This window comes from Periophthalmus magnuspinnatus, chromosome 11, assembly GCF_009829125.3.
Source record: "Periophthalmus magnuspinnatus isolate fPerMag1 chromosome 11, fPerMag1.2.pri, whole genome shotgun sequence".
Classification (NCBI taxonomy): Eukaryota; Metazoa; Chordata; class Actinopteri; order Gobiiformes; family Gobiidae; genus Periophthalmus; species Periophthalmus magnuspinnatus.
In genome coordinates this window covers 23,117,033-23,132,292 of record NC_047136.2, presented here as the reverse complement: position 1 = coordinate 23,132,292, position 15,260 = coordinate 23,117,033, and the positions used below count along the sequence as shown (strand labels likewise).

Here is a 15,260-nt window from a genome sequence, read left to right as displayed (position 1 = left end):
TACAATGTAAACACGTTAGTATGGTAGTTGTATATTTATTTATCAATAAATCTCTTAATGGGCGTTTTTAATTTGCTCCCCACCCTTCGGGCACCTTCGTCAGTCTTCGTGCATCTCCGGAACCGGAAGTGTGTATGCAGGTAAAGTCTGCTGACAGCTGCCTACTGTTAGCAGAAGCTCGGCAGTAAGTGGCGCGGGCCCGTTCACTGTGCGCTTTTGGACTTTTAATCGGGACTCGTTTATTGCAAACATGTCGGCCGGAGTCGGGGGAGTACCGGTCGGGGAAAGCAGCAACGACCGCGGCGGCTCCGGAGGCAGCAGCGGCGGGGGCAGCGCGGAGACGGATCGTGCTACCTTCGAGTGCAACATTTGCCTGGACACGGCCCGAGACGCGGTGATCAGTTTGTGTGGACACTTGTTCTGGTACGAAGCACAACAATGATCCGAAATTAGCTTGGGTTTGTTTTGGTGATGGTCGTTTATGTGTTTTGTTTATCACGTTTCAGATGATCCGTATCTGGCAGGCCTTTATAGTGCAACCCATTTGAATCTTGATATACATGCTATGCTGAGGGTAAATGCTTTGGCTGACAGGTGATGAGTTTCTTGATCCAGTGATAAAACTGTACACGTTGTGAAGGAATTTGACCCTGCTATTTTTGCAACGTAGGTTACTACATCTCAGTGGCTCTACGTAAACTATTCTCTTTACAGCACCAAGTCTGACCGGTTTAACTTAACTAAGTGCCTCAAAACCACGAAAAATATAAAAGACTGGAGAAAATAGTGAGAGTACAATGTGAGAGTACAATGCTACTTCGTGTGAAGTAACATATGATCCACAGTGTGACAGTAATACACAATGGGTTGGTTGATCTCAGTTAAAATGACTCCTATTTGGAAAGTAACCCGAATTTGTCCTTTTCCCCCTTATGTTTTCTGAAATAATTTTCTAGTTTTTAAATGCTACTCGTTTTAGCCATGTAGGAAGTGTAGTTATACTGAACTCTTATCTCCAGCTGAAGTAAACATTGATGTAGTTGAACTTTTGTCCTCTACTACTGTTATAATGCAGTTATATAGTTCTATGTATAAATTAAGTAACTATTATCTCAATGTTCTTCTGGTTTCAGTGTGATTGTGTGAATTTTACAAGTTTTGCCTGAAAAGATTTTGACAGACCAAAAAAACATTCAAGTGTCACTTCATAAATACAGATTAACTAATATTTGTTGTCAAAAAATTAACTCATTAACTAGTATTTTTTGTAGAACATGGCTCAGATTGTCCAATAATAGACATATTGACAGGTAAATTCCAGCTCTTCCTACTGCTCTTGGGCAAGACAATTGAGTTTTGACAGTGAGATAAATTGTTGAAGCTCTATGGTCCCTATACCGTTCTGGCACGTGTGATGTGTAAAAGCTGCTCACATGCCGTAATGCCTCTTGGAGCATCAGTTAATATTTATAGTTTGTAAGAATGAAGTAATTTTTCCATGTACAGAGGTCATTGTTTGGAATGAAAACATTGGTGGTGTATGAGGCTGATGTAATGTGTGGTAACTCATTTACCAGCAACACATGGTCCTGTCACATTGACATTGTGACAACTTTTTAAATAAATGTCCAATTTTAGCTCGTGTAACCAGTGTAGGAGAATATAAAAAACAATGGGTAAGATAAATTCTTAGTGACTGCTTTCAAGTAGTGTCTTACTCAAGGACAAAATTACATTCACAGAACCTTCAATCTTCTGATTATAGGATGCCAAAATGCATTCCATATATTCACAATGGGCAATATTGTCATTGTTTACACATTTAGCTAAAATCATCAGTTCTCACATTATTCTCGTTTATAAAAAATATCACAGAGTTTAGTTTAATTTAGTTAAGCAGCTAGTAGACAGTCTACAGTCTGCTTGTTTTAGTATTTCAATGTTTTGTCCTAATTAGTTTTGTCTTGAATTTTAAATATATTTGTTTCCTTTCATACCTCAGCAGTCAATGTTTATACTTGTTCTAAAACTTGTCACTGTTGTTGTGCCGTGTCCTCTGATCCCAGGTCAGATTAGGCCCAAAAGGATTCAGGTCAAACTTAAAGCTGCCGTGAGTGAAAATGCACTGGCTTTGTTTTGGGCGGATGTGTACATTTGATACTTTGCAATGACACTGGGGATGTTATGCCTGTATGCCTATGGTGGAATGTTCAGCAATTACCATGGAGACTCAATGCACACATTAGCAATAACTACCAAGAAAAGTTTTAACATTGTCTGTGTTTGATTTTCAACAAAAAGGTGAGAGTGACTCACTGAAAAAAACTGATGGCTAATGCTAGCTAGCTTGTGATTGTAATAGCTTTTCAGAGGGACTTGTCTAACAGCACAAATTGGCTCAACTGTTGTAGCTTCAACTAAGTCAGTTCTCCATGGTCAGATTGTGTTAAAATAAAGTAAGTCCTTCAGACAGAGCAGTGCTTACAGTTGGCATCACACCCCCAGAGAATGTTGATGACATCCGCTGCAATGTAGCAATAGGCTATAGCAATATGTCATATGCCAGTACAAGGTCTCTAGAGTTGGAAAGGACTTTTTTTGTGAACTAAGAAGCCCGTTGCCATTAAATTTAACCAAATCTAGAGACAATCATTTCTTATCGTCAGTGATCAGTTTGTGTCTTTTGAATTGAGCACAGCCAATCCTCTGTGAGAGTTAAGAGCAGAAAAATATGTTTATGAAATCAAGATTTAAACACTTTTGTTATTTATTTAGTTTTTATCATTAGCCTGCCCTCCATGTCACACTATAATACTAGTACCATGGGATTTTTGATTCATAGTGATTACTGGGGTACTTTCATTCATTTTGTGGGATCTGTCTTGTGAATATGTTAGAAAGCTGATAAGGCTATTATGCATTGACTCTGTGGTATTTAATAGGCTAGTAGTAAACTTAGACAGCTATACTTTATATACTCTCAACCCTTAGTACTAGTCTCTTATAGCAGTAGTAGTAGTAGTAGTAGTATTAATACTGTCCATATGTCCTCTCCTGTGAGCGTTCTGATGTAATGTCCATTCTCTATTGCACCTCTCTCTCCTCCGTTAAAGAAATGATGAAACAAGCAACGAGGGACTTCTGTGTCATCTGCTGCAACCTTCCCCCTTCATTACCTGATCTTGCACTCAACTTAAGTCAGGATTACATAAGGAGGGATCATTCAAGTCCAACTAAGCACTCAAACCAAAAAGCATGAGTTGTCTAGTCGTTCTCAATTGGGGTGCCACAAGGCTCCATGTCAGGTCCCCTCTTGTTTAATGTTTATATTAATAACACACAGATGTACGTTGACGATGCCATTGTATTTGCCCATGCTGCATCTGTGCTCCAGTGCACTCACGTATGACTCTAAATGAGCATGCATCTCTCGATGAGGAAAAATCTTCATTTGGCTCCTGAACTTGTCATCAAGTGAATAAATTCTGTTAAATATTTAGGTGTTGAACTGGGCAGAACACTGTCATGTAAAAAGCATATATCGAAAATGTCAAATTGAATTTGGCTCAGTGCAGATTCATCCGTCGCCAAATAACAACAGATTCCCTCAGGCTTTTTCTGCATTCAGTCATATTTTAACATTTTACAGTCACTGGCAACAAACTCTGCAATGTAACCTCTTCAAAGCTTGTACAAACAAGTACTCAGGATTTTACATAAGCAACCTGTGTCACATCATTATTGTAATATTAAGAAATATAACATGTTACATTTCAGAATGTGACCCTATTGTTAATCTTTTTCTAGGGTACAAGATTTTTCATAACCAGGTGCCCTCACATCTAAAAGGTTTTATGAGATCATGTGAAGCAGGAGTGAGGACGACTAAAGCCTCCTCTAGATGAGACTGTTATGTGAACTTTAGGTCTTCTCTGTCAAAGCGGCAGGGCCTGGAACTCCTTGACTGTATCTGTGAGGGAGTGTAGCATTCTGGGACATTTTTAATTCAACCTTAACAAGAGTGTCAGGGCTGTAGCCAGTAATGATTTGCTGTTTGTAGGAATAATGTATATATGTAAATATTTCTATTTGTAAGTTTGTATTTGGAGTTCTGATGAGGTGCTCCCTCTGCTGGTGATGGGTTGTTGGGGTTTGTTTTTTTTAATCTTTATTTTAAATGTTGACTTGCTGTTACTTTGCCTCCCCAGCGACTACAGAGGAAAATTAGCTTGCGGCTAAATCTGGTCTGTGCAACACATTTATTATACAATGTCCCTGTCAAATAAATACATAAAACAGAAAGAGGAATGTACTATATTAGATAGATTCTGTTCAAAGTTCACATTTTAAACGTATCCAGGAGAATTGACAAAAAAGACTGAAATATGAACCGTCAAACTAATTCCAACACAAATAAAAGTGATCACATTTCAGAGCATATTTGTACAGATCGAAACTACAGGGTTAACATTACTTTTTATTTTTCATCTAGCAGACAAGTTTGTTTATTTACCTCGACAAGTTTGGACTCCTGTCTGCAGTTAACAGAAGAGTCACATGATGCTGTGTGTCTCTCCTGATGATACAGACAGGAGTCCAAACATGTCAGGGGAAATAAACTGGTCTGTTAAAATGAATGAATATAGTTGTTTGTGAAGGAAATTATGGTATTGGAAAAAAAAAAAAACTTTGCTATTTGCTAATTATGTCCATTCAGATAGCTATTTCGATTTGATAAACACTGCAGCTTTAATCACTATGATACTAATATACAAGTTGAATATTTTAGCCCTATTAAACCCATTCTTTTAGACTACTTGTTTTCTAACACAAGGCAGGTTGTTGTGTTAGAGATGCACCGATCTGATACTGGTATTGGATATCGGCAGATTCTGCACCAATACTGAAAAATGAGCAAAATCAGATATCGACTTGGAAATATTGATTAAGCTGATGTCATAGTTGTAATAAATGTATTTACTGATCATAGTTGTCCCTGAAAGTCCGACAATGTTTGAATTTATATTTATACAAAGCTGTTCTGTAGTAACATGAGCGATAAATAACATCTACATAACAAATTTGCATCAATATTGTCGTATTTGATTTTTGTTTAAAGGAAATAAATGCTGTTTTCAGTCTCTGCCCTGGTACCCAAAACATATAACTCTCCAGTTTTTTAGTGCAGCAATTTACTGGTTATTGTCCTTTTCTCTTGTAGTTGCTATCATTCTCTATCATGGGAATATAATACAATAGAAACTCTTGTTTCTAACACATTTGATCAGGGCAGAGCCGTGTTAGTGTGTGGTATTAAAGCGTAAATCATCCGAGGTTAACAGTTCAACAGTGATTCATGGAGACAAACTCATGTGACCTCATTTTATTCATCTTAATGGACATTTCATATCTTTACTGCTTTACAAGCCACGTCACCACAATGCTTCATAAATATACAAAAACATGATACAAAACTGTACACAGCAACTTGACAAACCTGATGTGATGTGCAGTAGTTTCTTTAGCGGGATGCAGCTGATTGTGTTGTGATAGCGCTCTGAAGGGGAAGTGACTTAGAGTGGGGAGCAAAGAAAATCGAAATTGAAATTTATACTTATTGTACTTATTGAACTTATTGTTCAGTATATGCAAGATGAACATATTTTTTCAGGCTCAGTATTTATCCATGGACCTTTTGTTCGCACTAGTGGGGAAATTTGTTCTTAACTCTGTGTGGGATTAGGTTTATGTGATAACATTTGGATTGTAGATGGCCCAATGATTACCGGTAACTTACATGACACATTATAGATACTAGAACTAACTACTTAAGTGTTTCATTGCTCTATTTATATATTACAGGCCGCATTATGTTTAAAATGAATCACTTAGAAAAGGGTTTTAAAATTATCGTGCCATTGATATAAATTAATTTCAGTCTTATTGTTTTATCATGATATTTTCAGAATCAGTGTATCTTACTTTAAAATGTATAATCGTGACAGGTCTAATTAGGACCGAAAGGACTCTCAGCAGCAAACTCATAACTGTCATTCTTGCTCATGTGTTCACTGTTCCTCCTCTGCACATGAGCTGTGCCTCTGTGTTATTAACATGTAATTAACTTTGTGTTTTGTGTTTCTGTTTTGTGTCTCCACAGCTGGCCCTGTCTTCATCAGGTGTGTATCTATTTTATCTGTTAGTTTGTGTAAATGTGATTTATCTGAGAACCTGTGCTCAAACGTTTATTACAATTCATTTAACATTCATGAAGGTGTGTGCATGACCCTCTCTGGCTTCAGCTTCATGTTTGCATCTGCTGACTCTGTGTCCCTGACAAGACACTTCACCCACATTGCCTTGTCCATCAGATTATGTGTGACAGGATGGGCATCGGCACAAAAATAAATGAACTAGTGTGTAAATGGTTTGATGTAGCAACTCAGGCAATTTAGCATTTGTTCTGCATTTAACTTGTCTATATCCATGGAGACAAGCAAATGGTGCCAGCAGGTCAGATCTACGGAGAGTTGACCCTGCTCACAGTAAGATAATAATAAATGCCACATATAGTTTAATGCCATACTGTGGAACATCTTTAGTTGTATAGTGCTTTTTGGGGAGGTTTTTGGAGGCCCTTCATTTAAAGCTGGTCTGTTTTGTAAAATCAACTCTTCAGAGCTTTTAAACATTAACCATCGTTAAGTTGTTTCCTTGTCATTTTCCCTCACAGTTGTTTTTGGAGTGCTTTGTGCATGTTGGAGTAATCTTTAATCACTTATTATCCATATTGTCGATTAACTCCCGTTTTTATCCCCACTGGTACACGCGCACTGCTCTGTTCTTACTTTGTTCTCCCATTTAAATTTAATTTTAATTTTATTTTAATTGTTGATACACATAGGATTCAGTAGCGTGGCATAGTCAGCTCTTGACATGTTTCTTATATTATCCTCCTAAGACCTGAGCTCTTGCGTGACTTTATTCATTTCTCTTTGTTATTTAGGCTGATTGGACCTGATGAGTGTAAAGAATTATCTTTTTACAAAAGTGATGCAAAATAATAATAATAATAATAATAGTAATGATAATGATAATAATAATGACAATAATGATAATGATAATAATAATGATGATAATAATAATAAAAAAAGTGGACATTTTAATCATTTTGATAAAACATTTGAATAATGATTTGCAAAAAATATTTATTAAGACCCTGAACACAGAAACATTTTGTCCTGAGTAAAAACAAAATGAGAAACAACAATTGTGCCTCTTGGAACAATGTGTCTCATGTGAAGAGCTGCTGACAGGAGCAGGAAAACATGTGCCTTTACAAAAAAATAAAAAAAACTTAAAATATTCTGAACATTCTAAACTCTTAAAAAGATTCTAAATTGAATATATTTGCATTGTTGCTGTTCTTCTTCTTCAAAAAAATTTGCATTGTGGCCTAGACAACCCAAAATGTGTTGTCCTCATATGTGGACGCCAGGTCCTAGGAGGATAAGTCATTTTAGATGAATGTTGTGATGTAAAATGTGTAATTTCTAACATAATGATCCACTGGTGTCATAGATTGTAACTATAGAACAGACACGAGCTCAGTAAGTCTGATTTAAACGACTCTTAAACATGTTAAACGTCTCATAGAAAAGAATGTGATGTAATGTACTCAGAGGAGATTAAACTAATGCAGCTAATGCCTGTGTTTACTCTACTATACTCCTCCTCCACCACTCCCTCCTCCTCCTCATCCACTCCCTCCTCCACTCCTTCCTCCTCTCCTTCCTCCTATCTTTCCCCCTCTCCTTCCTGCTCTCCTTCCTGCTCTCCTTCCTCCTCTCCTTCCTTCACTCCTTCTTCCTCTCTTCCTCTTCTCCTTCCTCCTCTCTTCCTCCACTCCCTCCTCCTCTCCCTCTTCCTCTCCCTTCTCCTTTTCCCTGCTCCTCATCCTCTTCCTCATCCTCTCCCTCCTCCTCTTCCTCTCCCTTCTCCTCTTCATCACTACAACTCTAATTCTCAGAATATTGGTCTGAAATCACATTGTGTAGTTGTTTATTATGAAAATCACACTGGTACATGTTTTGCCCTGAGCGTGAAATATAAACCAGTTTGTCGGGGTCATTTTAGTGGTAAATTTAGACAGTAAACAGCACTGACAGTGGAATCAAAGTGAATACAAATGTGACATAAAGACACATGGAATTAATGCAGCTCTAGACCCTGAGCTCAACTTGGTCAGGAGTCAGGACGATCTTAGCCAGAGGATTAAAGTATTAAAATATTTAAAATATCTTACTTTACCTTTTAAAGGACCTAAATTACAGAAAACCGACTCTTGTGACTTTTAAGCCTTGTTAAAATGTTGTTACCTCCTCAAAAACAGACCTGGAGTTATTATTAGTCTGTCTACATCTCCAATGCTCTGTTTCACTTTGTGATGTCATGAAGCTGTAGTTTTCATGTTAACAGCTCCTTTTACCTTTTGTTCAGAAGAGATATAAAATAAAATTGAAAATAAAACAAGGAAACAACGTTATAAGATCAGAAAATAGTGAATATAGTAGATTTGATTAGTTCTTGCTGTTTCATAGTAAAAATATCTAGTACTATTATTGTACTGCTGATACTACTTTGACTTCTACTACTTGTAATGACTGTCCTCTAAACTGTAACTCTAACCCCAGACAGTTTTTACAATGAAAAGTTTGAGTTGTGAAAAGCCAACACTCTATTTATCAAACATGGTCTGACCTCTGACCTCCTATGACCCTGAGTTTACACTATTTTAGGTTAAATGATGAGTACGTTTTAGGTCATGCCTCTATTCAGTTCAACCACAAAAGAAATATTTAGTTATTTTTTCAGTTAAAGTGCACATGAAATACATATATAGAAGTAGCGCTGAATCCAGTCTACCATGACGCAAAATGCCATCCACAATACAGGAACCGCTTATGCAGAAGGAACAGAGTTTTCTCACGGCTGATATACATAGGAACATTTGTCAAATAAATAACTATTGTGCTCATTCGATGCTGTTTTGACTCTTTTACAGTTACTAGTTTCAAACGATTACGTTTTAAAAGCAACAGTAACTCACTTGGTGGAGCCTTTGTCCTCTGTCTGAAGTTTGGCAGTGTGATTCTAACTCTTACAAATGAATACTGCCGTTTTGTCCTTGGGCAAGACACTTACCCCACTTCGCCCCCAGTGTCTGTGTACACCGGTGTATGACTGTGTGTGTGAATGGGTGAATGGTTCCTTCATTTAAAGAGCTTTGAGTGACTTGAAGTTGGAAAAGCACTAAATAAAAAATGTGACCATTTACCAGTTCATAAATGTGTAATCAAAGCTGTCGTTTGAAGTTAAGTCTTTTGTTAGTTTAAATTTAAATTGTTTTTCCCAGTGGTTGGAGACCCGTCCCAGCAGACAGCAGTGTCCTGTGTGTAAAGCCGGGATCAGCAGAGACAAAGTGATTCCTCTGTACGGACGAGGCAGCTCCAGTCAGGACGACCCTAGGTACTCAACACACACGGCAAAGGAGCTATTTACATATTTACAAGTATTTAAGTTCTGTCTTATTATGTCAACACTGTAGTTTAGACATCAACAAACATGTTCTGAAATCCATGTAAATTTTGAATTACTTAGACTCTAGAGGAGACTGAAATATACTAATACTAACGCTCGTGGAAATGTTTAAAAAAAACGTGTCTTTGAACAGAAACCAACTATGAAGGGGAGACACTACAGCCAAACATACAAAGCAAACAAACTTAAGTTAAAATATTTAATTCAATCAACCTGCATCCATAGTTATATGGGACATTGTAAATTCAAAGGCCATTTTCTCAATGGCACATTTTCAGTCAGATCTACTCAAATACTACACAAGTCTGTATATGTTTAAATTTCTAATATGTTAACAACATTTAAACCTGGCTTTTTTCTTGTTTCTGCTATGAATGTCCCAAAAATTGTCGATTTTTGGCCATTTTTACACATAAAATCCCTTATTTCTATATGAAAACAAACTTGTAATACATTCTTTTCTTACATTTCTGTTAGTAAACTGCTATAGACATTCTACGTTTACATTTTTTCCAGTCACCTGCAGTGTCTTGCCAAATCTAATTGTAATTGTAATGTTTGTCAGAAAAATTGCAACTGTATCATTTTTCAAAGCGTTCAGCCCAACCCTGAATGTGCTGAAGGCCTTGTGTTGTCATAGACAAAGAGAGAGGCGCGTCTCATCCAGGGCTGGGGAATATGCCAAAGAAAAACTGACAAAAACAACTTTCAATTTTGATTTAATGAACAGAAGCAACACACGATTTTAATCTTCGGTCAATCTGCTGCCCAAAAAAATACACAGAGTTTGAGTTTGTAGTAAATTGAAATCACATAATTTGAGGAAAATAATCAAAATAGGCCCAAAAATATCAGCAGTTTATCAGCATGGGCCATGAAAAAAACCATATTGGTCGATCTCTATAAAAAACAACAACAACCATATAATTGATAATTAGAAATGACTGAATAACATAATAATAATCTATAAATTGTACCTTCACACTTGAACCTTGAGTTGGTAATGAACACAAAAAAGACATTTATAATTAGTTTAATCTCTTTTTTGTTTTTTCAGGTTGAAAACACCACCTCGACCTCAGGGACAGAGGACAGAACCAGAGAGCAGAGGAGGGGGCGGGGTCAGTCCTTATTTCCATCATGCACCTCTTCTCTCTTCACCTCTTCTGCCCCTCTCTCGTCTGTTTATCATGTTTTTGTGTTTAGATGTTTCAGGGTTTGGGCGACACAGGGTTCCACATGTCTTTTGGGATCGGGGCATTTCCCTTCGGGTTCTTCACAACAGTTTTCAACGCCAACGACCCTTTTCACAGAGCAGGTAAAATCTACACAAGATACAACATCGTCTAATGTGAAAAGTATTTATAATAAGGCTTTCCTGGTGTTAGTGGGCTCTATGTACGCTGCCAGTCAAAAGTTTAGACACACCCTTTCATTCAGTGTTTTCTTTTTTACTACTTTTATACATTTTATCTACACACAGAAGACGTCAAATATATTAAGCAAAACTCTACTATTTTTTTTTTTTTGAACAACACCAGTCAAAAGTTTAGTTTAAAGTTTTGTTTTTTTTGTTTTTTTACTTTTACTACTTTCTATTTTTTGGATACACACAGAAGACATCAAATATATGAAGTAAGACGTATGGAATTATGGATTATGTAGTCAAAAACAAAGCAAAGCAAAGGGTCGCTACTTTGAAGATTTGAATATAAAACCCCCCCAAAAAATGTCTTCTGTGTGTATATAAAATGTAGAAAGCAGTAAAAAAAAACAAAAAACAAAAAAAAAAAACATTGAATGAGAGGGCGTGTCCAAACTGGTAGTGTATATACTCATTATTGTGTTATTGTGTTAATCAGTATATTAAAAATAATGATTTTCACATGTAAAACAGATAAGACGATGCCTGATTTCTGCCTCTCAAAACCTCTAATTAAACATCATTTATACTGGATTCATGTGGAGTTGATTAAATCCAATCAAAATCCCATGAGTCCACACACGAATCATCCAAACTGCCCAGTGTACTGTTCTTGAAAACAACAGAGGTTATGCACTGACATCGTTTTATTTGAAAAATGCTGTTCAACATTCTGACTGAGTGGCACTGAGGCCGAACTACGGGGAGAGCAACAGACAAAATGTGTTTCTTTGCTTTTTTGGCCTAATTTTTGGCTCAAATTGGCTTTATACGGCAAAATGGAAAGTGAAAGTAGTTTCTAGCGAGCTTGTTAGCTAACGACAGGGGGACGTAAAGGACAACAACACACAATTAATCTCCTCACAAACATGTTATTTAAAGACAGAGGTTAATTTCACCTGTGTCTGATCCAAAGTCTGCATCAGTGGTAAAAGGGATTGTTGTTAATGTAACTGCTTTTATATGGGACACTTGGTTGCTATGCCAACATGTTAATATAAAGGTTGTATTGGTCAGTTTCTGGTCTGTTTTGGAGACTGGCTCTAGTGAGTTGAGGCTGCTGTTGTTTACTCTGGTTTTGGCGTGGATTATAGTACAGTAGCCCTTGTGTTCAGAAAATAATGCCACAATCTTAAATCTTTTTGAATGGGGAAAGTTCCTCACCAAGTTCTTCAAATCAGGAAGGAATAGTTTGTCTGAAATCCATGAATAGGCAACATTTGAGGAATGTACACTATTCAAAAGATATAATATGTAAAGGGATAAATAAAATGTCAACAAAACTATAATTTTTTGAAAGGTTTTGACAAAAATCCCTCATTCTCTCTCTCCTCAGACCAGTACACAGGCGAACACCAGGCCAACGGAAACCATAACAACGGTAACCCTAACAACAACAACTGGCAGGACTCCCTCTTCCTGTTTGTCGCCATTTTCTTTTTCTTCTGGCTCCTGAGTGTGTGACCTCTGCGGCATCTGGATCTACAACAAGACAACAAGTACTACGGCGAGAACTACGGCAATAAAAATGGCCAAAAACACTCACGCTTCTTCCCAGTATGGTTCATAACAGGGCCGTGGGCGTTGGGAGAGCATTTTATTGTATACCTAAAGGCCAAAGAGTAGCAGCATTCATCATTTTCAAAGCAAATGGACAGAAAGAAAAGTAGCAAAGTTGAATTTTTGGAGCTACATTTTGTCTTAAACTGCCATTGCACTGTGAAGACAGCACTAAAGTAATGTCCCAGATGTGAATGATCAGTGAGGGAGAGCCAAATGAGCACGCACAATAGGTTGCCACGGTCACCACACATCACAACACTGAAAATAACCCAGAGTTCAAGGTCCTATATTACACAAAAATGTCTCTCGTGAGCTTTAAGTCGTGTTGTAATGTTGTTACCTCCTCAAAAACAGACCTGGAGTTGTGTTTTGTTTCATTTACATGTTTGAGTAACACTTTATTATTAGTCTATCAAGTGAACAGCTCCTTTTACCTTTAGTCCAGTAAAGATTGGGCTGAAATCTTCCAAATGATTCCAATGAAGGTCTATGGAGTTTAAAAACACAGTGGAGCACTTCCTGTATTACCACATGATGACATCACAAGGTGGAACAGAGGTGTTTTCTGTTTGAGAGAAGATCTTGAACCTAAATCTGCAGGGTTTATGTTAAATATGTATGAATGAAACAAAACAAAATAGAAAACTTTCCATGTTTTTGATGAGGAATCAACATTATAACATAGATCAGAAAATAGTGTAATATGGGCCCTTTAAGTATCTAAAATATCTCTGTTCCATGGAGCTTGCCCTTCATCTGAAATCATAACATAATCAGATTCTACAAACACAACCTATTGGTGAAGCTGGTTTGGAGGAAAGATCAAAACAGGTACAACAGTTTTTAAGAGGCAGGTTTCACAAAGATACTGGTACGACACCATGTTTTTTCAGTACATTTTTATGAAAAGAACAAAGGACATATTAACTTTTCCAAAAATGTTTACTGTTTACACATTTGCCTTGTAGGTAAATATTGCAAATAGGATACATTATAATTAGCTCAAGAGATAGATGAAACTACTGCACACAGACCTAAAGGAACCTCAGGATTTGAGATTTAAATGGGAATTCTTCCATCTTAATATTGTAACTTAATGTATAACTTCAATCCCAATCAGCCAAAGAGACGGTGTAATCCCTCGTTCATGCAGTAGTGGTTCAATGTAGAGACGTTTCAACCATAGACTGTATATATAAATGGACATAGCTCACCTGCTAGTCGCCATGTTCCAAATGGACGTGATCAAGGGCGCACCTCCTGCTCCATCCTGCTACTGCTACTCTGCTGCTGTCAGACTTTCATTTTGGTCTTAAAATGTTCCTATTAACCCGCTCTATATGATCCTGATATTTTTATTTTGGTATTGTGTCCATAATTCAAGATACAAACCTTAATAACAGACAAATCAGGCACTTTCTTTCCCCGAGATTGATCCTGGCAGCGATAGAAACAGGTTTGATTGACAGTGTTGCTAAGCGCCCGCTCCCTGCTAAACCAGGGGTGTGGGTGGGAAGGGGTGTTACCTTTAACAGTCTCGCTCTGGATTGGCTTTATGGTCTCTATGATTCTTGCAGTTGGAATTCCAAATATGGAACTCTGCTCCATATTTACCCCTATATCCGCTCTCCTCGATGAGCTTCATTTGACTTCGTCACAGTCTCTTAGTCCACTTCTTTACACAGTCTGTGGTTTTAACTGTTCTCATATGGACATGTTGTTTTGGCTCTCATCCTGAACACATTTTCATTTTGATGGAACTGGTTTGAAGCACATCCAATCAATCAAAATACATTTGAAAATATAAAATGCCTTACTCGTTACTTAATATGATATGATACATTCTCCTAATGTTGTGTTTGTCTCTGTGAACACTTAGCCCTTGTCATGGTCCTATATGATTTATCTTTGTGGAACCAGTCTCTATTTAAATCATAAACTTGTTTGGTAGCTTTTAAAAGTCAAAGTTGTGAGGATTTCATTAATTTTGTCCCACTTCTGTCACAGTACACTTTTGTATGCATCTGTATGTTTGGGTGAGTGTGAAATCGCTATATATTTGTACATATAAATATTGTAAAAATGAGGTTTGTTGTAAGTGTTAAAAGTGGAGAGGAGCCATAGGAGGAAGTAGACAAAGTTTATGAACAAATTGGATTTGAAAATGCCCAAAATCTTATGGAGGACTAAATTGGGTACAAGGATTTATCGCAGTGACATCAAACTGAGGGGGTTCTGCATGTATGTGGATGGTGGAATGTTCAGCAGTTACCATGACGACACCAAGCACCCATTAACAAACAGCCTGATGAGTTTCTAGATTGTCAAGAAAAAATACAAAATGGATTTAAACGGCACGTTTTCAGGAGTTTGTGATTAATCCGAACATTCATGGTCCTGTTTGATTTTCAACAAAAAGGCAAAAGCGGCTAACTGAAAAACTGTTGGCTAATGCTAGCGAGGCTGTGACTGTAATGTTATTTGAGAGGGACCTGTTTAACAGGGCAAATCGGCTCTCCTGGTGTAATTCCTGTTAAGATGGTTCTTTATGGTGAGATTGTGTTCAAACAAAGCTCAGATTAAAGTTTAAAGTAAGTAACAAGATCTTCAGACAGAGCAGAGCCTCTAGTTAGCCCCACACCCCAGGAAATGTTGATTACATCAGCTGCAAAGT

General features: G+C 37.2%; 1 protein-coding gene across 1 annotated transcript in view; it reads left to right on the top strand.

Moving 5' to 3' along the window:
* rnf5 (ring finger protein 5) overlaps positions 1-12,770 on the top strand; it is a 145,632-nt gene extending 132,862 nt beyond the window's left edge. The window contains exons 2-7 of the mRNA XM_033975131.2: positions 246-423; positions 6,161-6,179; positions 9,416-9,528; positions 10,658-10,721; positions 10,807-10,918; positions 12,360-12,770. Of these exons, the coding sequence (XP_033831022.1) occupies positions 251-423; positions 6,161-6,179; positions 9,416-9,528; positions 10,658-10,721; positions 10,807-10,918; positions 12,360-12,487 (609 nt within the window). The 5' untranslated portion in view covers positions 246-250 and the 3' untranslated portion in view covers positions 12,488-12,770. The remainder of the gene's footprint in view (positions 1-245; positions 424-6,160; positions 6,180-9,415; positions 9,529-10,657; positions 10,722-10,806; positions 10,919-12,359) is intronic.
* Positions 12,771-15,260: the final 2,490 nt, after the last annotated feature.